General features: G+C 44.4%; 1 protein-coding gene across 1 annotated transcript in view; it reads left to right on the plus strand.

The window, feature by feature from the left end:
- The window catches only part of ZNF618 (zinc finger protein 618), a 1318203-nt gene that overhangs the window by 1181457 nt on the left and 109739 nt on the right, over nt 1–27007 (plus strand). The window contains 1 exon segment of the mRNA XM_030206036.1: nt 3233–3283. Coding sequence (XP_030061896.1) covers nt 3233–3283 — 51 coding nt within the window.

Consider the following 27007-nt stretch of genomic DNA (forward strand, 5'->3'; position numbering starts at 1 on the left):
GGTTCCCTCTTCTTCTGGAGTTGTCCTCCGAAGAACCGTGGAGATTGGATTGTTTTCCGACCCTCATCACACAGGACGAAGGGGCGCTTCTGCATCCCAACCTCCAGTCTCTGGCTCTCACGGCCTGGATGTTGAGAGCGTAGACTTTGCCTCTTTGGGTCTGTCAGAGGGTGTCTCCCGCGTCTTGCTTGCTTCCAGGAAAGATTCCACTAAGAGGAGTTACTTCTTTCTATGGAGGAGGTTTGCCGTCTGGTGTGACAGCAAGGCCCTAGATCCTCGCTCTTGTCCTACACAGACCCTGCTTGAATACCTTCTGCACTTGTCTGAGTCTGGTCTCAAGACCAACTCTGTAAGGGTTCACCTTAGCGCAATCAGTGCATACCATTACCGTGTGGAAGGTAAGCCGATCTCAGGACAGCCTTTAGTTGTTCGCTTCATGAGAGGTTTGCTTTTGTCAAAGCCCCCCGTCAAACCTCCTACAGTGTCATGGGATCCCAATGTCGTTCTCACCCAGCTGATGAAACCTCCTTTTGAGCCACTGAACTCCTGCCATCTGAAGTACTTGACCTGGAAGGTCATTTTTTGGTGGCAGTTACTTCAGCTCGTAAGTCAGTGAGCTTCAGGCCCTGGTAGCCCAGGCCCCTTACACCAAATTTCATCATAACAGAGTAGTCCTCCGCACTCACCCTAAGTTCTTGCCAAGGTTGTGTCGGAGTTCCATCTGAACCAGTCAATTGTCTTGCCAACATTCTTTCCCCGTCCTCATTCCTGCCCTGCTGAACGTCAGCTGCACACATTGGACTGCAAAAGAGCATTGGCCTTCTATCTGGAGCGGACACAGCCCAACAGACAGTCCCGCCAATTGTTTGTTTCTTTTGATCCCAACAGGAGGGGAGTGGCTGTGGGGAAACGCACCATATCCAATTGGCTAGCAGATTGCATTTCCTTCACTTATGCCCAGGCTGGGCTGGCTCTTGAGGGTCATGTCACGGCTCATAATGTTAGAGCCATAGCAGCGTCAGTGGCCCACTTGAAGTCAGCCACTATTGAAGAGATTCTGCAAAGCTGCGACGGGGTCATCTGTCCACACATTCACATTTCATTACTGCCTGCAGCAGGATACCCGACGCGACAGTCGGTTCGGGCAGTCAGTGCTTCAGAATCTGTTCGAGGTTTAGAATCCAACTCCACCCCCCTAGGCCCATGTTTATTCTGTTCCAGGCTACACTCTCAGTTAGTTGGATAAGTTGTTAGGGTCAATCTCAGTTATGTTCTCGCCGTTGCGAGGCCCAATTGACCATGTTTGTTGTTTTGAGTGAGCCTGGGGGCTAGGGATACCCCATCAGTGAGAACAAGCAGCCTGCTTGTCCTCAAAGAAAGCGAATGCTACATACCTGTAGAAGGTATTCTCCGAGGACAGCAGGCTGATTGTTCTCACAAACCCGCCCGCCTCCCCTTTGGAGGTGTGTCTTCCCTTGTCTTTGTCTTGCTACATACGGGACTGACGAACACAAGCCGGTTCGGGTTGGGAAGACGGCCGCGCATGCGCGGTGCGCATCGGCGTGCGAGGACTAGCAAAGGCCTTTGCTAGTAAAGTTTTCCGATTGGAGGGGCTGCCGTGGACGTCACCCATCAGTGAGAACAATCAGCCTGCTGTCCTCTGAGAATACCTTCTACAGGTATGTAGCATTCGCTTTATATCCCCATATCTTTCCATGCACCTCTGGCTCTGTAATTTGTCTATTATTTTCCTTTTCTCTGACTGTGTAGGTGTGATAGACAGATACGTGTGGTCTATATGGATATATACATATGTGCGTATATATTATGGCTGCACAGTAATCCCAATTAATGTGTTAATCATGAACTGCAATTTTAAAAAATTAATCACGATTAATGATTACCCGCCCTCCCTCCTGCACACCCAGTCTGGCAAGTCTTCCTCCTCCCCTCCCAGACCGCCGGCAACTCTCCCCTGTCCCCTCCCTCCCAGTTAACATTGTTACTTTTCTTACAGTAAGTATTCATCCTGCAGGGCATTAATTGAAACGATTGCCTTGTCCTCACCAGGCTTTTCCTTCTGACCCATTTTCGCCCCCTTCTGACATGAGCTCCTGTTTTCAGAAGGGGGCGTTGGGTCGGAAGGAAAGGCCCAGTGCAAGCCAAGGCACATTTCAATACGCTTCCACTGAAGGGCAAATTCTACAAGACAATTAACAAGGTAAACTGGCCGGGGAGGGGAGATGAGAGCCGCCAGCGTCAGTCCAAGAGAGATGGCAGCAAGGGAGAGCGCAGGACGGGGGAATTGAGAGAGAAGGTGGGTGGGAGGGGGATAGAGGGAAAACGGAGGGGAGGCATATTTGAGGAGAGAGAGAATGTGTGAAGGCATAGGGGGCATATGAAGGGAGAGAGAGATTGGATGAAGGCACATGGGAGAGTGAGAAAGAATGGGTGAAGGGCACAGGTGACACATGAGAGAGAGAATGTGTGAAGGCACAGTGGGGCACATGGGTTAGAGAGAATGGGTGAAGCCACGGGGTGGGCACATGAGAGATAATGGGTGAAGGCCCCCTCTAAAGCTATGGTACTTGTTCATGGCTGGTGGGGTAGCTGAAACCCCACCAGTTGAAGAAAATGCTGCCTGTGTCACCCCCTTCCTCCTTGTACTGCCTCAGAAGTAAGGAAGTCAGCAGCATGCCTCCAGCCACCGCTTGCACTCCCCAAGCAAGCTGAATTCATGCATGAACTGAGCATGCTCAGGAGTGGCAGCTGGAGGCACCCTGCTCACTTCCTCACTCCTGAGGCAGCACAAGGAGGAAGGAGGATGCGGTGACAGTGTATTTCTTTGACTGGCTTTGACATCCCCTCCAGCAAAAGTATGATATCTAATATGGGGGGGGGGGGGTGGGGAAGAAGAGGAAATGTGTGCCCCCAGTTCATCCCTGTGCCCCCCCCATGAACACTGGTTATGGCCCAACACACATATCTGTTTATATCACACCTACATCACACGTTAATCGCATGATTAAAATTTTTAATCGAAAAGCAGCCCTAAAATATGTTATAAAAAACCTGGATTCACAAGGGATGTTTGACATATCATGTAAATCACTTCAAAAATCAAGGTAGGAGTGCCAACGGTATCATAACCTCCGCAAAACTGTCTCAACACAAAAACTGATTTGTGGACTCTCTTGAGTTGTCTTTGTTTATTTTGTTTATTTGTTTGTAGGGAAGGATGCCTGGACTGGTATAGGAGCACTCAAAGGACCCAAAGTGTCAGGTAAGAATTTTACCTTTCTCCTTTGCTGTCCTGTACCAGTCCATTCAGCCATGGCTTTCCTGAGTCCCCCAATCATATAGTAAGAACTAGAATGAGGCCTGTAGAGGTCAGCTATATTTATATGATTGAGTGGTATGACCTAGCCATAATGTGATTATTACCTAAGACTTGACTAGTTGATGAGACTAGGAAATCATATTTCATTTCTCTTAGAATGTATTGTGTAGTCCTTTGCATAGACGGTCAGTGGCTCAGCTGTTTAGAAAGAAGGATCGGCAAAATAGTTGCAAGTAATACATTTTAATAAATTTATATATATAATATGTATCTAATGACAAAAAAAATAAAGTGGCAAGAAAATTAAACAGTGCAAACTTCAGTAGATATATATATATATATAGAGAGAGAGATTTCTTAGGTAATTGAATTAAAGTGGATGATAAAAAGTGTGTTAAAAGTATTTGCAGATGATGCTTGTGCTTCCATAGAGACCTACAGCCAGTCTGCCTCTCTTAGAAAGCCATTAGGCAAACGATCCACAAGATCCAGCATGGAGACAAACAGAGTGGATCACAAGGATTAGTTTGATAGTGGTGTTTTGTAATAATTGAAGTTATCGAATGTGTTATGATTCTGTCAGAAGCCTGTCTGGTTAGGTTGAAGTGCATGTGTCTTAGTGAGAAAGTCTAACTATTGGAAGTGAACAATGGACTCCATAATGTTTGCAATGAATGAAGGATTAGCATGGGACGGAAGTTATTACAATTGTTTGGAATAATCTTTAATTCTTGGTCTTATTGTATTGTATTAGCAGATTTATATTCCGCTCTTAACACAAAGCTACTAGGCGGATTACAATAAGTAAGAGCTTCTCATAAAAGAAGGATTTACATGTAAAGACTTTCTAATACAATGTCATTACTGTTTAACAATAAGATTGCAGTTACATCTGCATTAAAATGTAATCATGCTGACAATTGATTAACCAGGATGCTTTTGCCTTCACCACTTGCCCTAGGCTACCTGATTTTGAAAGTATGCTCCCCAGCTTGACAGACTATGGTGACTGTTATCCAATAGTATTGGTTTTCCAATTTTGTGGGACATGCTGTTCCAAGAGACTGGTAATGATTATGGATAGAATAAATGGACTTAATATGTCCAAAAAAACATTTTATCAAGCTTGAGGGAGTGGGATCCCGGCATGGTTAACTTCATACAGCTAATGACAGCAAAGATACTCGAAGAGGCTAGGAGGTTGATGTTAGCAATGGTGCTACATTGAAGATCAGAGGGAGAAACAGATATTGGAGTTGTATTTGTGTTGGCATGGAAGTAGGGGAGTCTCCTAAGTTAGTTATTTTCCTTTCAAAGTATGTGGCTAATTCCTGAGCAGTTGGCATGCAGTCAGGAGGCTCTGTGGAGGAGCATAAGGTAATAAGGGATCTGAGTGTTTTGTAGAGAATAGCAGTGTTGAGTACTCTGAATGTTTTTGTAGAATATTAGGTCTTCTTAACTGAAAGAATGGTTGTCTCTTTAAAAATAGGGAACTGGGAGTGTGATATGAACTGCGTCGACTGCAAGTATGAGAAGTAAATCACAGCAAGTCCTCCCCTGCAACGATTTCTCTATTAGAGATATAGGTTCAGGTAACCTGTAGGAGAAACTTGGTTATTGTAGCTAGCATCAGCATTGGTAGCCATGTTTCAGTGAGCAGAGGATATCAAGATTATGATGCGGAATAAAGTCGCATAAAAGGTGATGTTTGCTTTGAAGTGAGCATGTGTTGAGCAGCACTATAGACAGATTAGGAGCATGTATCTTGAAGACGTGTGGAAGAAGGGTTCAAAGGGAGTGAGCGGCAGCATCTTACCTTTGGTTGTTAAGATGGGAGGTGGGACAACGGTGACCTGCTTTCCCAGATGACCAGGATGGGCAAAGCAAGGCATATGCTATAGAGTAAAGTGGAAATGAAGAAACGTTTGAGAAATAAAAATGACATGAAGCCATGAGGTAAAGTAGGGTGCGCACAAAGGGAGTACGACCTGTTCCTTGTGTGTTCGCCTAGACGGCATGAGCTGCTACTGTCAGTGAAGTTATGCAGGAGTACTAGCGATGTGACTTCCCGGCGGGCAGGAACAGCAGTAGTGAACAGTCAGGAAGAAAAACAGCCAAAACAAGCCTGGAAAACATAGCAGTACAACAAGCAATTTGTCGTGCCCCCCCCCCCCCCCCCCCCATGTACAGCATTACCCTGTGTGTCCCTGTCCCTTCTCTGTTTAGCATTGCTCGTCTGTGTCCCTGTCCCTATGTTCTCTCCATGCCCAGCATCTCATCTTTGTCTCCCTGTCCATCCATTTTCCTCTATCTTCCCTTCCTCCTACACCCTTACTCTGGGCCTTTATCTTTCCCTGTCTGTTCCCACCGATCCTATGGGCTCCAGTTTATCTCCCACTCTGTTCCACTCCTCCAGGACACTTGTCTCCTTTACCCCCCCCCCCCCCCCCCCCCCCCCGCTATCCGGCATCTATCTGTCCCTCCCCCCCTTTTGCTATCCGGCATCTATCTCTCTCCCTCCTGGGTCCAGTATCTCTTTCTATCTGTCCCTCCATAGGCCCAGCACCTCTGTCCCCCTCCTTCCTTCTACAGGTCCAGCAGTTCTCCCCATTCCTTCCTTCCCATCCCCGTGGTTCCAGCGACTCTAACCCTCACTCGGTCCAATGGTGCTGCCAACCTGCCTTAATCTCTGCCGGTAGCAGCACCGCAGCGATAAAAGCAGGCTGCCTCGAGGCTTCAGCCTCCGCTGTGATGTGCTCCACTCTCTTCTGAGGCACCTTCCAATGCTGCATGGACAGGACACATCACAGGGAAGGCCAAGGCCACAAAGCAGTCTGGTTTAATTGCTGCAGTGCCGCTACCAGCAGAGAGCAAGGCAGGTTGGCAGCACCATCAGATCGAGGGAGAGGGAGAGATGTCGGCATCTGAAGCAGCCCTGAAGCTGACAACAACCTGTGAGAGTGCATAAGTACATAAGTATTGCCATACTGGGAAAGACTAAAGGTCCATCAAGCCCAGCATCCTGTTTTCCAACAGTGGTCAATCCAGGTCACAAATACCTGACAAGATCCCAAAGAAGTACAAAACATTCTATACTGCTTATTCCAGAAATAGTGGATTTCCCCCAAGTCTATTTAATAATGGTCTATGGACTTCTCCTTTAGGAAGCCATCCAAACCTTTTTTAAACTCCGCTAAGCTAACCGCTTTTACCACATTCTCTGGCAACGAATTCCAGAGTTTATTTACACGTTGAGTGAAGAAACATTTTCTCTGATTCGTTTTAAATTTACTATATTGTAGCTTCATCGCATGCCCCCTAGTCCTAATATTTTTGGAAAGCGTAAACAGACGCTTCACATCTATCCGTTCAACTCCACTCATTATTTTATAGACCTCTATCATATCTCCTCTCAGCCGCCTTTTCTCCAAGCTGCAGAGCCCTAGCCGCTTTAGCCTTTCCTCATAGGGAAGTCGTCCCATCCCCTTTATCATTTTCGTCGCCCTTCTCTGTACCTTTTCTAATTCCACTATATCTTTTTTGAGATGGAGTGACCAGAACTAAACACAATATTCGAGGTATGGTCGCACCATGGAGCAATATAAAGGCATTATAACGTCCTCAGTTTTCTTTCCAATTTCTTTCCTAATAACTCCTAACATTTTATTTGCTTTCTTTGCCGCCGCAGCACACTGAACAGAAGGTTTCAAGGTTGCATGATGTAGCTATAATTTGGGTTCCTCTTTCCCACATGCATCACTTTGCACTTGCTCACATTAAACGTCATCTGCCATTTAGACGCCCAGTCTCCCAGTCTCCTGCGATATAACCACTTTGAATAACTTTGTGTCATCAGCAGATTTAATTTTCAACCTAATGATGACACCACTGGCCAAATTGCTATCCAACCAAAGCCTCAATCCTTACATCTATGCAGACGATGTCACGATCTACATCCCGTTCAAAAATGATCTAACAGAAATCACTAATGAAATCAAACACTGCCTCCAAATAATGAACTCATGGGCGGATGCATTCCAACTAAAGCTCAACGCAGAAAAAACACAAAGTCTCATCCTCTCATCTGTCACGTCCCTCACCTGTGCGTCTGGCCCGTTCCTCGGTCTCGCCCCCGGGATAGGGAGCGTTGACCATGTTGTTTTGGCTGGTGCTCCGACGCTGTGCTCCTCCTGTTGGCAGCGTTGACTTTCGGGGCAGCGAGGCACTCTTGCCCTCCTTCGGCCGCCAGTGCTGTGGGAGCGCCGGCCATCTTGGCAGTCCGTCGCCCCAGAATGAGGTGTTTCTTCCGGGCACGGGGCCTGGGAACTCAGGCCACGCCTTCCGTGCTCGAATTGGCCAAGTGGGCTCGTGGTTCCTCCTCTCTGTCTGTGGGCCAATCGGCCTCCCTCTAGCCAGCTGACTCCACTTCCCTGCCAGCTGATTTTGAGCTTGCAGGATGGGAGGGGGTATTTATGGAGCAGCTCTTTCCCCTCAACTTGCTTCAGCTTCTACTTTGATCTGCCAGTGCATACTAGTGACTTCGTCCGTCCTACTTGTTGCCTGACCTGATCTTTACTTTGGACCTGACTACTCTACTGTTTGCTGCCTGCCTTAGACTTTGCTTTGGACCTGACTACTCTAGTGTTTGCTGCCTGCATAAGACTTTGCCTGGACCTGACTACTCTAGTGTTTGCTGCTTGCCTGAAACTTTTTCTGGCCCTGACTACTCTACTGTTTGCTGCCTGCCTTAGACCTTGCTTTGGACCTGACTACTCTAGTGTTCGCTGCCTGCCTAAGACTTTGCCTGGACCTGACTACTCTAGTGTTTGCTGTTTGCCTGAAACTTTTTCTGGCCCTGACTACTCTACTGTTTGCTGCCTGCCTTAGACCTTGCTTTGGACCTGACTACTCTATTGTTTGCTGCCTGCCTAACGACTTTGCCTGGACCTGACTACTCTAGTGTTTGCTGCCTGCCTGGACCTGACTACTCTATTGTTTGCTGCCTGCCCAAAGACTTTGCCTGGACCTGACTACTCTACTGTTTGCTGCCTGCCTTAGACCTTGCTTTGGACCTGACTACTCTAGTGTTCACTGCCTGCCTAAGACTTTACCTGGGCCTGACTACTCTATTGTTTGCTGCCTGCCTAACGACTTTGCCTGGACCTGACTACTCTAGTGTTTGCTGCCAGCCTGGACCTGACTACTCTATTGTTTGCTGCCTGCCTAGAGATCCTGCCTGGATCTGATTTCTGCTTTCGCTGTCTGTCTGTCCTGAGATCTCGTCTGGACCGGTGTCTGCTTACTGCTGCCTGCAGGTAAGACTCAGATCTTGTTCGGCTGCCAAGCTTTGCTTGGCCTGCAAACTCACTATCCTCTATAGAAGTGATACATCACAATATAACATGAACAAACCCACCACTATAAACACCCCAGACTACACCCTTCCTGTCTCGGATAGCCTGAAAATTCTCGGAGTTACAATTGACTGAAATCTTACACTAGAAAGCCACGCGAAAAATACAACAAAGAAAATGTTCCATGCAATGTGGAAACTCAAAAGAGTGAAACCTTTCTTCCCAAGGAAAATATTCTGTAGCCTAGTACAATCAATGGTGCTAAGCCACCTAGATTACTGTAATGCCATTTACGCTGGATGCAAAGAACAAATCATTAAGAAACTCCAGACAGCCCAAGACACGGCAGCCAGACTCATATTTGGAAAAACGAAATACGAAACTGCTAAACCCCTAAGAGAAAAACTACACTGGTTCCCACTAAAAGAACGAATTGCATTCAAAATCTGTACCCTGGTCCATAAAATCATTCACGGCGAAGCCCGGCATATATGTCAGACCTCATAGACTTACCAACCAGAAACACAAAAAGGTCAGCACGCACATTCTTGAATCTCCACTACCCCATTTGCAAAGGACTTAAATATAAATCAATATATGCATCCAGCTTCTCCTACATCAGCAACTATGGAATGCACTACCAAATGTCGTAAAAACAATGCACAACTTAGCAACCTTCCGAAAATTACTAAAGACCAACCTGTTAAAAAGACATACCACAATGATCCATCCTAAATACTGTAGGTGTAGATAAATAACTCTTATCGGAAAACAATTCCCCACAGGTTATTGATTCCAAGGTTCCTAGCTCAGCCTAGGGGAATATTATAAGGAACCTTGCTTCTGGCACCTCGCCAGGTCTGTCCTGTCAGAGAAGTGAAACCAAAGCCATAGTGATATATATTACTTTTATTAGAGGTAAGAAAATATAGATAAGATATAAATATAGAACTCAGCACAAGCTTAGCAATACAAAAATAGAACCTTTCTTCCCAAGGGAAGTATTCCGAAGCCTAGTACAATCAAAGGTACTCAGTCATCTAGACTACTGCAATGCCATCTATGCCGGATACAAAGAACAAATCATTAAGAAGCTCCAAACCGCTCAAAACACAGCAGCCAGACTCATATTTGGGAAAGCGAAATACGAAAGCGCCAAACCCCTAAGAGAAAAACTACACTGGCTCCCACTAAAAGAACGTATTGCGTTCAAAGTGTACAACCTAGTCCACAAAATCGTTCACGGAGAAGCTCCGACCTACATGTCAGACCTTATAGACTTGCCTATTAGGAATGCAAAAAGATCATCACGCACATTCCTCAACCTCCACTACCCTAACTGCAAAGGGCTAAAAATATAAATCCACATATGCAACCAGTTTCTCATACATCTGCACGCAGCTATGGAACGCACTACCGAAGGCCATAAAAACAACGCAAGACCTAACCATCTTCCGAAGGCTACTGAAAACAGATCTTTTCAAGAAGGCATACCGTAAACAACCATCTTAAATACTAGATAACACTTACATGAGCTATACAAAACCAAACTCCTATCACATGACTGATTAACCTCTTTGATATTAATGATCAAACAATACCACTTTAAACCTTATGTTGAATAGGGTCTCTCTATAGTCAATGACCTAATGTATGTTATAATCCAATTTATTACTCAGGAACCTTCATGCATTACCATAATCTATTCTTCCTTACCATGTATGTATGCACATGGCGCATATTTATACCATGATCTGTTCCACATATGTTATGTTCCATATCGTTACCATGTATGTATGCACTTTAACACAATACCATTTGTAATTCTGTTACCCGGAAATGGCAACCACCATTTCGGCAAATGTAAGCCACATTGAGCCTGCAAATTGGTGGGAAAATGTGGGATACAAATGCTACAAATAAAAAAATAAACTCCCCCTGATAAGATAACTACAAATATATTGTCACTAGACTATACACAATGATTCTTATTAGAACACTAGGTAAATTACACAACCTGATCTGTAAAAGAATTGATACTACCTCTTATGAAAAATACAAGTTAGCAGCATATTCCCTGACCACGAGCTGACATGAACCAATCTTTCTTAGATAAATACCAATCACTAACCCCAGACTAGGAAGTAAATCACAGTGATCTCACCGCTGTCCTTAGGCAGACTTCCGATGAGACCGGAGCAGATTTCTTCTTAGACTCAAGCTGATTTTCCCAGCGAGTCCGTCGTAGAAGTAAGTGTAGGTCTCTCTGCAGAAAGCAGGTGTCCGTCTCTCCGTGTTGTTTCTCAGAGCCAATATATCTGCCACATGGTATTTTCTTTTTTTTTGTTTCAATAGATTTTTATTGAAATAGTCAACAATACAAAAAGAAAAACATTCAATACTGCCATGCCCGACGCACATGTCGGAAAAACACCACCAAATAACCCCCTATAACCATCCTTTTTTCAATAGAGCAACCCAACTTCAAGGTTTTGTTTATAGTTTTTATCCCCCCCCCCCCAGCCAATACCTCCCCAATACTAACTAGAAGGTTTGAACCCCAAATTCACATATATAGAAACCTTCATCAACTTACTCACATCCTTCTAACAGATTACATTATCCCTCAACCTCCTTATCCCCCCTCCCCCTACTCCCCCCCCCCCCTTTCCCATTAAGCCAAAGATAATAATTTGCCCTTCAACAGTTTCTTTGACGGATCCAAAAACAATCCCTTCTTACAGCTGTTTGTCTCTCCAAGTGAAATAGATACCGCACCTTCCCCTTCCATTGATCCATGCTAGGCGGAAGAGAAGATTTCCAAGAAGCTGCAATCAAACACTTTATTGCCGCTAGTCCCCACCGGAACAACCTCTCTTCCCATCATTGCAACTTGATCGGGCTGAGCCCTAATAAGCAAACTTGGGGAGACAAAGGTATAGGTACTTGAAGCAGTTCAGAAAGTACCCCACCCACCGACTCCCACACAGAAAATAACCCCTCACATTCCCACCAAACATGCAAAAAGGAACCCCGTGCCTCCCCGCATCTCCAACATATATCAGATACCAGAGGAAACATTTTATGAAGTCTGTCTGGCGTATAATACCACCGGGTAATTATTTTATATGCATTCTCCTGAACTAGCACACACACTGAACTTGCTCGCACACACCCCCAAATCCTTTCCCATTCCTCATCCGTAAAGGTCTTCCCCAAATCCCGTTCCCAGGCCTGCATAAACTTATGCTTAATCCTTTTCCATCCTCTTATATACTTATATATGATCGATATAGGCCTTGGATGTTTCCTCACTAACAACCAAAGATTTTCCAAATACCCCTTTAATTGGATCTCCCCTAACCAACCCTGCTGTATAGCAAAATGCCGTATTTGCATATAAGCAAAAACAACCCCCGCCAGTAAATCAAACTATCCCTAAGATATTCAAAGGATGCCCACCTGCCCCCCCCCCCGAAAGCCATCCCGAAATCTAACTAGTCCCAATTCCGCCCATCTAGAAAAGGTTCTATCCCATTCCCCACTCTAAACTTACCCTCCCAATTCAGAGAAGCCAACGTAGAAACCCTGACCCCCCCCTCCCCACCGCTTTCTAGCCTCCTTCCAAACTTTTAGCAAATGACTCAGAAAGGGATTAGCTCCTCCTCCCCCCTCCCTTCCTCCCTGTGAATTCCAGAGCAACGTACCCAGGGGTTGCAACCCAGAAAACTCCTGTTCAATTACTACCCCCGCCTTTCCCTGTGCTACATCCCAATCCAATATTATCCTCAATTGCGCAGCCAGATAATACCATTCTACGTTCGGCACCACCCTGCCTCCCTTCTCTAGAGCACCCCACAATATCTCTCGTCTTATAAGGGGCCTCTTTCCTCCTCAAATAAAGCTATAAATCATGCTTTGAATTTTACTCAGCGCCTTTTTAGGGATATGCACTGGCAAGGTCTGAAACAAGAATAACAACCTCAGCAAGACATTCATTTTTACCACCGCAATTTTGCCCCACCACGACAACCAAAGCCCTCTCCACCTCATCAAATCACCCTTAATCTGCTGCACTACCGGGTCATAATTCACTCGAAACAAATCCTGGACCTCTAGGAATCTGAATCCCCAACTAAAATTATTATTAACCCAAACGGAATGGAACTATTTCTTGCAACTTAGCTCCCTCTACATCAGAAATATAATCCCATCAATTCATTTGTCCATATTAATGGATAATCCCGCTACCTGACCAAAAGACACTATTCAATGTATTTACCGGATTACGAAGATACAATATACAACGCATCATACTGTGAAAATGTACCACCCGATGTTCCTGCCCCCACAACCCTTCCAACAATCCCATGCTCCCGAAGACAAATCGCCAAGGGTTCCATATACATCGCAATAACAAAGGTGAAAGAGGGCACCCCTGACGAGTTCCCCTCTCAATCTCAAGAATGATGTAAATTTATAATTAACCATATACATGCCCTTGGTTTGTGTAAAATGATGGTATCCACGCACTAAAATTACCACCCAACCCATCCGTTGCAACACTTCTTCCAGATTACCCATTTCACCCTATCGAAGGCCTTCTCAGCATCTAATGCTAAAAAGGCCACTGGATCTGTCCTCTGATGAGCTGACCACAATAAATGGATAGTGCGTCGATATTATCTCCCACAATCCTCCTGACACAAACCCAGATTGATCCTATGAACAAGATTCGGCAACACCTTCGCAGTCTGTTAGCCAACACTTTTGCCAAAATTTTGGCATCTACATTAAGGAGAGAAATGGGCGATACGCCCCACACAAAGTGGGGTCCTTCCCTGGTTTTCAAAACTGTAATTCCAGCTTCCACCATGGACTGTGGCAAATTTTCCCCTTTTAACACCCCATTCCCCACCCGGACTAAAAGATCCCCCACATCTCCCTGAAATAACTTATAAAATTTCCCCGAAAACCCATCCAACCCCGGAGCCTTCCCGTTCTTCAAATTCTTTATAACCCCTAAAACTTCCTCATCCTAATACCCTCGCTCAGCTGCCCCTGCTCTGCATCAGTGAGCCTAGGCAACTGAATTTATCAAAAAATGCCCAATCTCAACCCTTGAAATTCCACCCTCCTCCCTGTATAATTCCTATAATAACTAAGAAAACAATCCTGAATTGCCCGAATCTGTATAACACCACTCCCCCTCCCATTTTTAATTTTTTGTACATTTAATCTAGTCCTCCTGCCCCTCAAATATCTAGCTAATTTTGCTCCACCTTTATTAGCAAATTCAAAAAAACCTTGCCTCAATTTGGCAAGTGCAAACCACCTCCCTCGTCTGCAACCCAGAAAGTTCCTGCCTAACCTTACAAAGATCATGCCAGACCCTTGATCCTGCGACCTCTTATGTCGGGTCTCCAATTCTACTAATCGCCGCCTCAGATCCAAATCTAACCAGGCCCTCCCTCTTCCTCCGAGACCCCCATTGGACAAAAACCCCTAATCACAGCCTTCATTGCATCCCACAAAGTTCCATCTCTCACTTCTCCATTATCATTAAACTCTCTATTCCCCAATGACCTTCCTGACCGCCTCCACTACCTGCACATCCCCAGTAGTGATTCATTCAACCTCCAAAACCCTTCTTTGCTCCCCCTAAGGAACCCCAAAGTAACCCAAGTAGGGGCATGGTCGATATCTGAATATGCTCTATCTCGCCTTCCTCATGGCTCCCCACAAATTACGATGCACCCATATACCATCAATACGAGTATACGCATTACTAGCACGGAATAAAACGTATAATTCCATTGTGTTGGATGCATCAGTCGCCAGCTATACCATCTCCAGTCCATGAAAAAACTCTTCCAACGCTCTCTACTTCTCCTACTACAGTAACCACCCCCCAAGGAGTGATCCAACAGCGCATTGGGCATAACATTGAAATCACCTCCTACCACAACCAACCCCTGCACAAATCTTGTAACTCCCCAAAAGCTTACGAAAAAAACCCCGCCTGACCAGAATTAGGAGCATACACATTAACCAGTGTAATTCCCATACCTTGCCATTCTCCTCGAACCGCCACACATCTCCCAGTCGAATCCTTAAATTGCTGATTAACCACCAACCCAAACCCCTCCCTCACTAAAATGGCTACCCCCCCCCACCCTCCTGCCATCCCTCCCCTGATGGGCCACCACTAATTCAAATGCCTTCCTATTTAACATCGGGAGGTCTCGTGGACGCAAATGAGTTTCTTGGAGAAATACAATATCCCACTTAAGTCTGCCCAATTCTTTGAAAACTATGCTTCTCTTCCCGGATTGTTCAGTCCATTTACATTCCAGGATCCAACTACCATGGTATCTGGCTATCCTCCCCCCCCCCCCATTCGTCGCCTCAGACCCCCCCCCCCCCCATCCCCCCCTTCCTCACCCACCCCCCCCCCCCCTCCCCCCCCCCCCCACCCCCCCATTCCAACTGGCCGACCCAGCTCCAGATGAGCCTGCCATCCCGTGAGGAATTAACATCTCCAAATGGCTCAAAACCCCTCTATTGATTCACCCCTAACCCCCCTTCCCCTCATACATCAATCTCCCCTCCCCCACACACCGCTCACCCCACACCACCCCTCAACCAACCTCCCTAACCATCCCCACCCCCTCCCAATCTCAACACTCCATCAACCCTAACCCACCCCCCCCCCCTAAACAAACCAGAGCAAATACATAAACTCCAAACAGCGCCAATTCTGTGAGCCCCCCAAATGGCTACACCCCATGTCCACAACAGAGTGCTACTTGAAGGGACAATAATGGTTCTTAAGGTGATTACCTTAAGAACCATTATTGTCCCTTCAAGTAGCACTCTGTTGTCTTTTGCGTCCATCAGCCCCCACTGTACGCCACCGAGATGTCAATCTCTGAGAGGCCGCTCTCAACTCCTTTCCTTGGGTAGTGGACTCCCCCATCATCGGCAGATCTTTACATCCCATCTCCTTCAGGCCACCCATGCCTCCGATACCGATTTCACTTTCCTTGATTTCCATCCACCGACATCCAAACTGCGAATGGAAACATCCAGCGATAGCGCAGCCCGTGGCCCTGCATAAATCTAGTGACCTCCTGGAAGGCCCACCGCTTCTGTAGTGTGGCCCACTGCCAAATCCTGAAATACGACTGATTTTGCAGTTTCGCCAATCCCATGTTTGCTGCTGTTGCGCTTTAGCCAATATGCTCTCCTTAATTGGAAAATCCGCAAAGCAAACAATAATATCTCTCACAGCACCCTCTCTCATAGGGCCCAGGACTCCGATGAGCCCTCTGTATCTGCCACGTGGTGGACTCACTCTCCTCACCAGACCCCATCACAAAAATTACAAAAGTCCTCCACCACCTTACCACAGTCACGAAACTCTGCAGTCTCAGGAATACCTTTAAAGCGGAGGTTATTCCTCCTAGACCTATTCTCAAGGCTCTTCCAGCTGGTCTTTTACCACCTGCAGAGGCCTCAGCATGCTGAGTGCCGGTTTCTTTCACTGAAGACAACTCCTCACGAATCTCCTCTACCGATTCTTCACAGCCACTACTCGTGTTCCCCAGCTCACCCAGCTCATTCTTAATAGCGCGCAGGGACTCCTTCACATCACTCCTGACGCCTGCCATGTCTTCCCGGAGCTCCTTAAGCCACTGTACCAGCTCGCGCTTCGTCACCTCTTCTCCCACTGCACGGTCCTGTAAGCCCGCACTTTCTTCCTCCGACTCCGATTGCATCGCCGCCATGTTCCCGCTCTCCTCTGTCTCGCCTACAGTTCCAGCTCCTGCTTTCTTTTGCCTGTGTGCCGAAAAGCGGAACTTTTCTAAACTTTTTCTAGGCGGCATCTACACTCTCTCCAGGTATTTTCCCAGCGCTGAGGGGGCCAGAAACGGCGAATCGCTTACTTTATAAATAGTCCCGAACGGAGCTATTCATTCAAGCTGCCATTTGTTCGGATGATATCACTCGCCACATGGTATTTTCACCAGTTATGCAGGTCACAAGGTTGGTACCAAACACAGTCTCTGGCTCACCCCGAGCCTGGCTGGGTTTCTCAGGTCTTCTTCCAAGTACCCCTCTTCCGATGGTCCCCGACGACGACTACTGCTCAATAATCTTCTTCTCTTCTCCCTTTCTTAGACCCCGGTCAGGTGATAGCACGGACCAATCATGATCTCGTCCAGCTCAGTATATGGGCAAGAAAAGTTCTTTGTTTGTGACCTTGGAAATGGTAACTTCTGGTGCCATGGGTCTGACTCCCTTCTCAGCTGCTCAGGGTGATAGAAGGGGGTGGTTGGAACACAGAATGTTCTTGTCTTTAGTAAGCCAGCCAGTGATTTTCCACAAGCTGAAAAGCTGGATCTTGCTGACACAGAAAAGTTTCTGGTCAGAGGTCATAGACTCCATCTTGCTGTATTTTGATGATTAGGCTTGTATGAACCAAGACCAGCTCAGGTAAGATCACAGGGAAATACCCCTACAATACCAGACAATGAACTCTACCAGAACCTGACAAAACCGAACTCTCTATACCTGACTGCTTCAATCACTCTGTCACTAATGGACGTTAACGCACTACCACCTTATTTCTCACACCGGAAATGAACTGATTATCTAACTTATTTTATAACTTACTCTATCATTTATGAACTTTAATGCAATACCACTTTGTATTTCTCATTCCGGAAATGGCGATTGCCATTACAGCATGATCTAAGCCACATTGAGCCTGCAAAAAGGTGGGAAAATGTGGGATACAAATGCAACGAATAAATAAATAATTATCTCACTAGTTACTCCCATCTCTAGGTCATTTATAAATTTGTTGAAAAGCAGCGGTCCCAGCACAGACCCCTGGGAAACCCCATTAACTACCATTCTCCATTGAGAATAATGACCATTTATCCCTACTCTCTGTTATCTATCTTTTAACCAGTTTTTAATCCACAATAGAACACTTCCTCCTATCCCATGACTCTCCAATTTCCTCTGGAGTCTTTCATGAGCTACTTTGTCAAACGCCTTCTGAAAATCCAGATACACAATATCAACCGGCTCACCTTTATCCACATGTTTGTTCACCCCTTCAAAGAAATGTAGTAGATTGGTGAGGCAAGATTTCCCTTCACTGCATCCATGTTGGCTTTGTCTCATTAATCCATGCTTTTGAATATGCTCTGTAATTTTGTTCTTTATAATAGTCTCTACCATTTTGCCTGACACCGACGTCACTCACCGGTCTATAATTTCCCGGATCTCTTCTGGAACCTTTTTTAAAAATAGGCATTACATTGGCCACCCTCCAGTCTTCTGGTACCATGCTTGATTTAAGGCTAAATTACATATTACTACAATAGTTCCGCAAGTTCATTTTCAATTCTATCAGTACTCTAGGATGAATAACATCTGGTCCAGGAGTCTTGCTACTCTTCAGTTTGTAGAACTGCCCCATTACATCCTCCAGGTTTACAGAGTTCATTATGTTTCTCCGACTCATCAGCTTGAATACCATTTCTGGCAACGGTATCCCATCCCAATCTCCTCGGTGAAGACCGAAGCAAAGAATTCAATCTCTCCATTACGGCTTTGTCTTCCCTGATCGCCCCTTTTACCCCCTCAGTCATCTAGTAGTACAACCGATTCTTTTGCCGGTTTCCTGCTATTAATATACCTTTAAAAAGTTTTACTACGTGTTTTTGCCTCCAACGCAATCTTTTTTTCGATGTCCCTCTTAGTCTTCCTTATCAGCGCTTTGCATTTGACTTGACATTCCTTCTGCTGTTTCTTATTATTTTCAGTCGGTTCTTCTTCTCATTTTCTGAAGGATTTCTTTTAGCTCTAATAGCTTCCTTCACCTCACTTTTTAACCATGCCGTCTGTCGTTGGTCTTCCGTCCTCCTTTTTTAATACGCGGAATATATTTGGCCTGGGCTTCCAGGATGGTGTTTTTGAACAGCATCCACGTCTGATGTAAATTTTTTACCCTCACGAGCCGCTCCTCTAAGTTTATTTTTCACCGTTCGTCTCATTTTATCATAGTCTCCTTTTTTTAAAGTTAAATGCTAACGTATTTGATTTCCTATGTGTACATACTTCAAAGCTAATATCAAATCCGATCATATTATGATCACTGTTATCAAGTGGCCCCAGCACCATTACCTCCCGCACCAGATCATGCACTCCACTAAGGACTAGGTCTATAATTTTTCCTTCTCTCGTCGGCTCCTGTACCAGCTGCTCCATAAAGCAGTCCTTGATTTCATCAAGGAATTTTACCTCCCTAGCGTGCCCCGATGTTACATTTACCCAGTCAATATTGGGGTAATTGAAATCACTGAACACAGTTGGAACAAGTAGAATATAATAACCACAATATTCAAAAAAATTCTACAATCATTAACCACGAGTATTCCAGGGTGAATATGGACTTTATGAAAGATGGTGGAGAAAAAAAGACCTCAGTGGAAACCAGTCCTACCTCTTATTAAAGGACACGCCTTTTAGATAGAGAGGAGACCTCTTTAATCATCAGTCTTCAAAAAAAAACTTCACATCATTTACTTTCATCTTAAATGTGCCAACACAACCTTCCAGACACTCATAGGGGCAGACACTGTAATTAAATGCTGTCAAGCAAAAAACTCCACTACTTATCTTGGATGGTGGACAGACGTCGATTTCTTCCACTAATCAGTGCGGTTTCTTAGTTTTCATTTCACACCATTCTTCCGTTCTCCTTTACTCCCGACAGGGAAGCTCTGTTTCACCACAATCCGGCTGCGTCAGGGGAAAGTATTCTTAATAAACACCACCAAGAGCTCAACTCGCCTGCATAGTGTCCTCTGGCATCTACAACAAAATGGCGGCCGGCTTCTTCTCCCAATTTCCAAGTTTAAATACTCCGCGTGTGAGGTCACTCTGTCAGAATGACATAACCTCACAAAAAGGCTTTCCATTCGATGGAAACATTTAAACCCTTCGGCATTACAGATTGCAACGTGAAGATCCATCTTTGCTCTTTTCTTCTCAATATGCCTCTAATGTCCCCTCTTCTTTCCGTGACATGTGCTATTTCCTCAAAGTCTAAATTTTCCATCATATACTGTAAAGTGACCCCCTTTCCCTCATGAACAACCCTGATTTCCCACCAGGGACAAATACCATATCGTTTGCTCACTGGCAGATAGCAAGGATCAAATTTATTTACCAAGTAATCTCAGAAGAAAGGAAGATCAAACTAGTCCTGGATCTACAGTCCACTTATACTCTACCAAAATCAGACTACTTTGCTTACTTCCAACTGTGTCACTATGTGCATAGTCTCCCCGGCAATATCTGTGCAAAGATGTTAAGGACACTTTGGCAGAGGCATTGACATTGGGTTCACAGAATAAGATGTCGTCGTCCTACCATCACAGATATTTACAGTATATGATGGAAAGTTTAGACTTTGAGGAAATAGCACATGCCTGGTCGGCAGACTTCGTTATTGAGTTCACTGAATCTCAACTTTGAACCTCTATAGCAACCATGCAATGTCAATTCAGCAGTGCTGTTCTATGGGAATTACAATAAAAGTTGCATTGCGTTTATATATCTCCCCTGCATGAGCAAGGCACTGAGATGCTGCCGATGTGCTGCCTCCCTTGATCATATGTTTTAGAGCTGTCCTATGATGCGTATTTTCTGGAGACGGATTGTAAGACACAGCAATTCAGTGAAGGCGACGACTCCCTATGCACCCTCTGTGGCTGTTTGCAGAATATAAACTTTCTAAACCAACCCCACAGGGGCCGTGGGAATTGTTAGCCCGCTTGGTACTGATGGGACAATGGGTAATATTGACACATAAGAACATAAGAGTTGCCATACTGGGTCATACCAATGGTCCATCTAGCCCAGTATTCTGTTTTCTAAGCAGTGACCAAGCCAGGTCACAAGTATGGCAGAAACCCAAATAGTGGCAACACTTCATACTACAAATTCCAAGGCAAACAGTTGCTTCCCATGTCTGTCTCAATAGCAGACTATGGAGTTTTCCTCCAGGAATTTGTCCAAATCTTTTTTAATCCCATATACACTAACCGCTGTTACCACATCCTCCGGCAAACAGTTCCCGAGCTTAACTATTTGTTGATTGAAAAAATATTTCCTCCTATTTGTTTTAAAATTATTTCTATGTAACTTACAACACCCAGTTAAGCAATCTATATATGTGTACTTCCAAATATACATAAGATTTCATCCTGTCGAGAACACAGCACACCTAAGGGAGCAAGTCAATAAACATGTCACTCACAAGAAAAGCGTGCTATCCATGCTCTCCTAAAAGCCTTTGTTCATTGCATACTGGGTTACTCTGGACATCTTCAGGCTCTGCCCACAAGTAGAGGTATTAAAGTCCAGGTGACCATGCTAGAATCTCTTATACTCTCACGTTCAACGGATTTATTTTTATTTATTTATTGCACTTGTATCCCACATTTTCCCACCTATTTGCAGGCTCAATGTGGCTTACAAAGACCTGTTATGGCATCGCCATTTCAGGGTACAAAGGATACATTTGGTGTTACAAAGATATTAAGGATGACAAGACGATATAATCAGCAATTATTTATTTATTTGTTGCATTTGTATCCCACCTTATCCCACCTCTTTGCAGGCTCAAAGTGGCTTACAATACATCATAAGTAGTGGAAGAATGTTAGTAAATAAACATTTGGTATTACTGGATCTTGGTCAGCATGATGATAATAAAACAAAGTAATAGTATACAAGCAGATATTAAGAAACAGTTCTGAAATTAGATAGGTGAGTTGTTCATATTCACATGGGTTGATCTTTTTGGTATGCTCTAACAAAGAGATGGGTCTTCAGTAATATGCGGAAGTTCGTTCTTTCGTAGATCGATTTCAAGCTGCACGGCAGTGCGTTCCATAACTGTGTGCTCAGGTAGGTGAAGTTTGACGCATGCATTAGTTTGTATTTCATTCCTTTGCAACTGGGGAAGTGCAGATCAAGGAATGTGCGAGATGATCTTTTGGCATTCCTAGGTGGTAGGTCTATTAGGTCAGACATGTAAGCTGGTGCGTCTCCATGGATACTTTTGTGAACTAGTGAACATATTTTGAACGTGATGCGTTCCTTAAGTGGGAGCCAGTGTAATTTTTTTCGTAAAGGCTTTGCATTTTCAAATTTTGGTTTGCCAAATATGAGTCTAGCTGCAGTGTTCTGGGCTGTCTGGAGTTTCTTGATTATTTGTTCTTTGCAGCCGGCATATAGAAGACAGTCAGAATAAGGGTGGAGTGTGGGAGAGTTGTAGTTGGTTATGGATTTTTTTCGTGGTAGGCTTTGTTGAAGAGATATGTTTTCAAAGATTTGCGAAGTTGGTTATCTCGTTGATTGTTTTCAGTTGTTTTGGTAGTGCATTCCACAGCTGGGTGGCCATGTAGAAAAGCTGGATGCATGTGTTAGTCTATATTTTAGTCCTTTGCAGTTGGGAAAGTGTAGATTAAAAAAAATGCGGGCTGATCTTTTAGCATTTCTGGGTGGGAGGTCCACGAGGTCTATCATGTATGACGGGGCTTCGCCGTAGATGATTTTACGAACAATCGTGTAGATCTTGAATGTGGTACGTTCTTTAAGTGGGAGCCAGAGTAGTTTCTCTTTTAGTGGTTTTACACTTTCGTATTTTGTTTTGCCAAATATAAGTCTGGCTGCAGTATTCTGGGCAGTTTGAAGTTTCTTGATGATTTATTCTTTGCAACCAGCGTAAAGTGCATTGCAGTAGTCCAGATGACTTAGTACCATTGATTGTACCAGGTTTCAAAAGATCGCTCTTGGGAAGAATGGTTTTACTCTTTTAAGTTTCCACATGGAGTGGAACATTTTCTTAGTTGTATCCTTCACGTGGTTTTCAAGTGTTAGATTTCGATCAATGGTAACTCCAAGAATTTTCAAGGTGTTTGAGACTGGAAGGGAAAAGTTTGGGGTGGTTATGGTGGAGAATTTACTTGTGTTGTGAGGTGAGTATAAGGCATTCTGTTTTTTTCTGCATTGAGTTTTAACTGAAGTGCATTTGCCCAGGAGTGCAGGATTTGGAAGCTTTGGTTGATATCGTTGGCGATTTCCTTTAGATCGCGTTTGAACGGGATGTAGATCGTGACATCGTCTGCATATATGTATGGATTGAGGTTTTGATTTTCCAGTAGTTGGGCTAGGGGTATCATCATTAGGTTAAAGAGGGTTGGTGAGAGGGGAGATCCTTGGGGAACTCCGCATTCAGGTGTCCATGGGTCTGATATCACCTCGTTGATTGTTACTTGGTATGATCTTGATGTCAGGAATCCTCTAAACCAGTTAAGAACGTTGCCTCCTACTCCAAAGTGATCACTTTCTAATCCTAAAACTTCCACCTCTGGATGAGGGAAGTACTTAAGATTCAGTCATAAGGCAATATTTATTGCAGTAGCAATGACTCTCATCTCATCAGAACAACAGAGAACAGGAGAGGAGCCCCTACGGTGAATCCAGATGCATAGAAATAAGTAGGGGATGACCAAATGCAAAACACTATTTACATTAGTTTGTTTGTTTTTTTTTGCTTTTATATTTATATATAGCAGTGTTTTTATATTTGTATTTGCTTTTATATTTACTGATATTTATCATTTTACTTTTTCTTTTATTGATATTTATTGGTTTATTATTTTCCTTTGTAAATAGTGTTCTGTAATTCCTGAAGCATGTGGCTTTATCTGCCAAAACACGGTCCCGTGTTGGTCCTTTGGTGGTGCTTGTTCAATAAACCTTGAGATTTCATCTACTAGTCGACTGGAGTCATTTGGTCATCCCCTATTTACACCATCTCTTTTCAGCAGGTGGTATCTTCTCTTTCTTCATTGCAATTGTGCCAGGTCTCACGTCAGCTGGGCAGCAAGAAGGACAGGGAGAGAGTTTCTTAAAGTGAGAAAAACGTAAGGAACAGACATAAAGTTCAACAAAGGATGAATATACAAGTTCTTTAGAATTACATCCAGTAAAACACATATTTCTTTCATTTGGCCTATCACCTTTTTTTCTCACAGACTTAGTAATCCTATATAATAAAATGCACCTCCAACATTCTTAAGCCGAGAAAGTGAAGCCTTCAAGCCTTGAAGCATTCCTGCAACGTTCCGGAACTATGTGTCGTCAATGAGGAGATGGAGCCTTACAGAGCGCACGAATGCTTCAAGGCTTGAAGGCTTCACTTTCTCACACACACACACTCACTCTCTGTCTCTCACATACACTCTCTCTCACACACAGACTCGCACACACACACACTGTCTCTCACACACACTCTCTCTCTCTCTCTCTCTCTGACACAAACACACACACACACTCTGTCTCTCTCTCTCTCTCTCTCTCTCTCTCTCTCACTCATTCTCTCTCACATACACACTCCATCTCTCACCCACACACTCTCTCTCAAACATACACACTCCGAGAAAAGGGGGGCATAGAACACGCTGGGGAGGAGAGGGAGGGGGGCATGGAACTTGGAGGGAAGGGGGGGCAAGAACTCAGAGGGGAGGAGAGGGAGGGAGGGAAGGGGGCCTGCACCTCGGATGGAAGGGGAGCCTGGAACTCAGAGGGGAGGAGAGGGAGGGAGGGAAGGAGGGGGTCATGGAACTCGGAGACCCACATACACACACTCACTATCTGTCTCTCACATACACTCTCTCTCACACACACACACACACACACTCTCTCTCACACACTCACTCTCACACACACATACACTCTGTCTCTCACACACTCTCTCTCTCCCTCACACACACACTCTGTCTGTCTGTCTGTCTCTCACTCATTCTCTCTCTCACTCACACACACACTTTCTCTCTCACACATGCAAACTCTGAGGAAAACCTTGCTAGCGCCCGTTTCATTTGTGTCAGAAACGGGCCTGTTTTACTAGTAATTGCAATAATACACACCGATTAATGCTTAATAAGTGCTAAAGAAAAGAAAAAATATCCTAAAACAAGAACTGAGCAAGTCTTTAGTTGTATGAAAAAGGAGAATGAAAACAAGCTGTAAAGCTTTAAGGTTCAGTCTCAAAATGTTGCTGCAGTTGTAGGCCGGTGATCCTGGTGGCAGATGAGCCCACAAAAGTTATTCAGTTCCGTGTGGTAGCTGATGAGGAGAAGGTCTTGATGCTGAAAATGATGTGGATTCATGTTAGACCTCTGTTTTTTGCTACAGGCCTTCTTTGCCTTGTGCATAAGGTTTTAGTGAAGACCTTTGCTGCAGCACCTTTCACCTCTCACAGATAATAAAAACACCATGTTTACAACCCATAAACAACACACCGAACCAAAAGATTAAAAAATGGTATGGAAAACCCACCACCCACGGAAACAACCAACAGAAAGACAAGAATGGACAAAACAAACTTAAATATCAAGAGGACAGACAACTAATAAAAATCATCACAGCCTCGAACCCAACTGAACCCCACCAACTAATACAAATGCGTTATATAAACGCCAGATTTGCAGTTAACAAAACGACTACAATAACAGACTGGATCACTACAGATAATCTCGATTTCCTACTTATAAATGAAACATGGATCCACGACCTCAAAGACCCCATAATCCTAGAGCTATGCCCCCCCCCCCCCCCCCCCAGGATACAAAATCACCCATTGGACAAGGAATGGAAAAAGAGGAGGAGGCATAGCTATAATCTATAGATCCCAATTCACTGTCACAACAACAGCCGAATCACTACTTCCCCAACTTGAAATCACCTCAGAGTCGATCACCCAACCCTACAAGACCACCTATATTAAAGGACACACACTAGATATCATTACACACAAATTCTCACCAGAACACAATATCAGATTAAAAGACATAAAATGGATAGCCATACCATGGTCTGATCACTACAAAGCAAGCCTCTCCCTTCACTGGCGAACGAAAAAAAATTCACAACACAAACAAGAACAATTGACTTACAGCACGAGAGGTAAAATAGACCCACCAACATTTTGGCAACAACTCTATAGCAACGAATGGACAGCACCAACAGACTAAACCCAATTTCTACAGGATTGGGACAACAGATGCAGAACCATACAAGACCACTTAGCACCACTTCAAACCAGAACCTCACATAGAAAAAATTCAATACCATGGTTTAATGAAGAACTTAAAGAACTAAAAACACAAGTCAGAAGATCAGAGCGGGCATGGAATAAGAAAAAAGACGATTCTGCATTTAACGACTGGAAGCAGCTACTAAGAAAATACAAATACGCCATCAGACAAACTAAAAGATCTTATTATAAAACTAAAATCAGACCGGATTACAAAGACACACATAAACTCCTTCCAATTTGTAAATAAACTACTGAATACCACTCCGATTACCTCTAACAACATGGATACTCCATCAGCAGACAACCTTGCGAACTACTTCAAAGAGAAAATCATAAAGCTACGACTCACACTACCGACCAATACAACTGACTATGTAAATCTCCTTGAATGTTTAGACCCTCTACCCGGGGAATATCCAGCTGACTGATCATGGACTAACTTTAACACACTCTCACCCGACAATACTTCTCGACTGCTTAAAAACTACGCCAAATTGCAATGCAAATTAGATACCTGCCCTAGTAATCTTATCTTTATCTTTCAATTCGTTTTTATTCAACAAATACAATGAACATTGTACATGCTCCAGTTTCTTAACTCAAGTCACCTGTTACATCTATCAGTTACATGTACATCAAATATAGTATTACAGTTACAAGCTTTTTGATTATGATTATGAAACATCCTACTCTATCTTCCCATTCCCCCCTCCTTTCCTCCCTCCCCCCTTTGTCCCCATCCCTCCCAGGGTCACTCTCACTCCAAACTTTACTTCCTAGTTCCTATGTTCATATGTTTAACAGATAACTCCTTGCTGCTGGCGTTAATGTGTTCCACAGTGGGCTCCAGCGCTGCGTAAATGCTTTTTTGTACCCTTGCGGTTGTCTGTTCATTTCCAATCTTTCAAACCGCATGAGCTCTATCATACCTCCCTGCCAGTGCTGGACTGAGGGTCTCTTCGGAGCTAACCAGTTCTTTAAAATAGCTTTTTTCCCAAAGATTGTGGCTCGTAAAGCAAATTGCCGCATTCCTTTTGGGGTAGGGCATGGTGGCTTCAGATTGCCAAACAGTATTCCAGGTTGTGGTCGCCACGTCACTTTCCAGATCTTAGAAAT

Source organism: Microcaecilia unicolor, chromosome 6, assembly GCF_901765095.1.
Source record: "Microcaecilia unicolor chromosome 6, aMicUni1.1, whole genome shotgun sequence".
Classification (NCBI taxonomy): domain Eukaryota; kingdom Metazoa; phylum Chordata; class Amphibia; order Gymnophiona; family Siphonopidae; genus Microcaecilia; species Microcaecilia unicolor.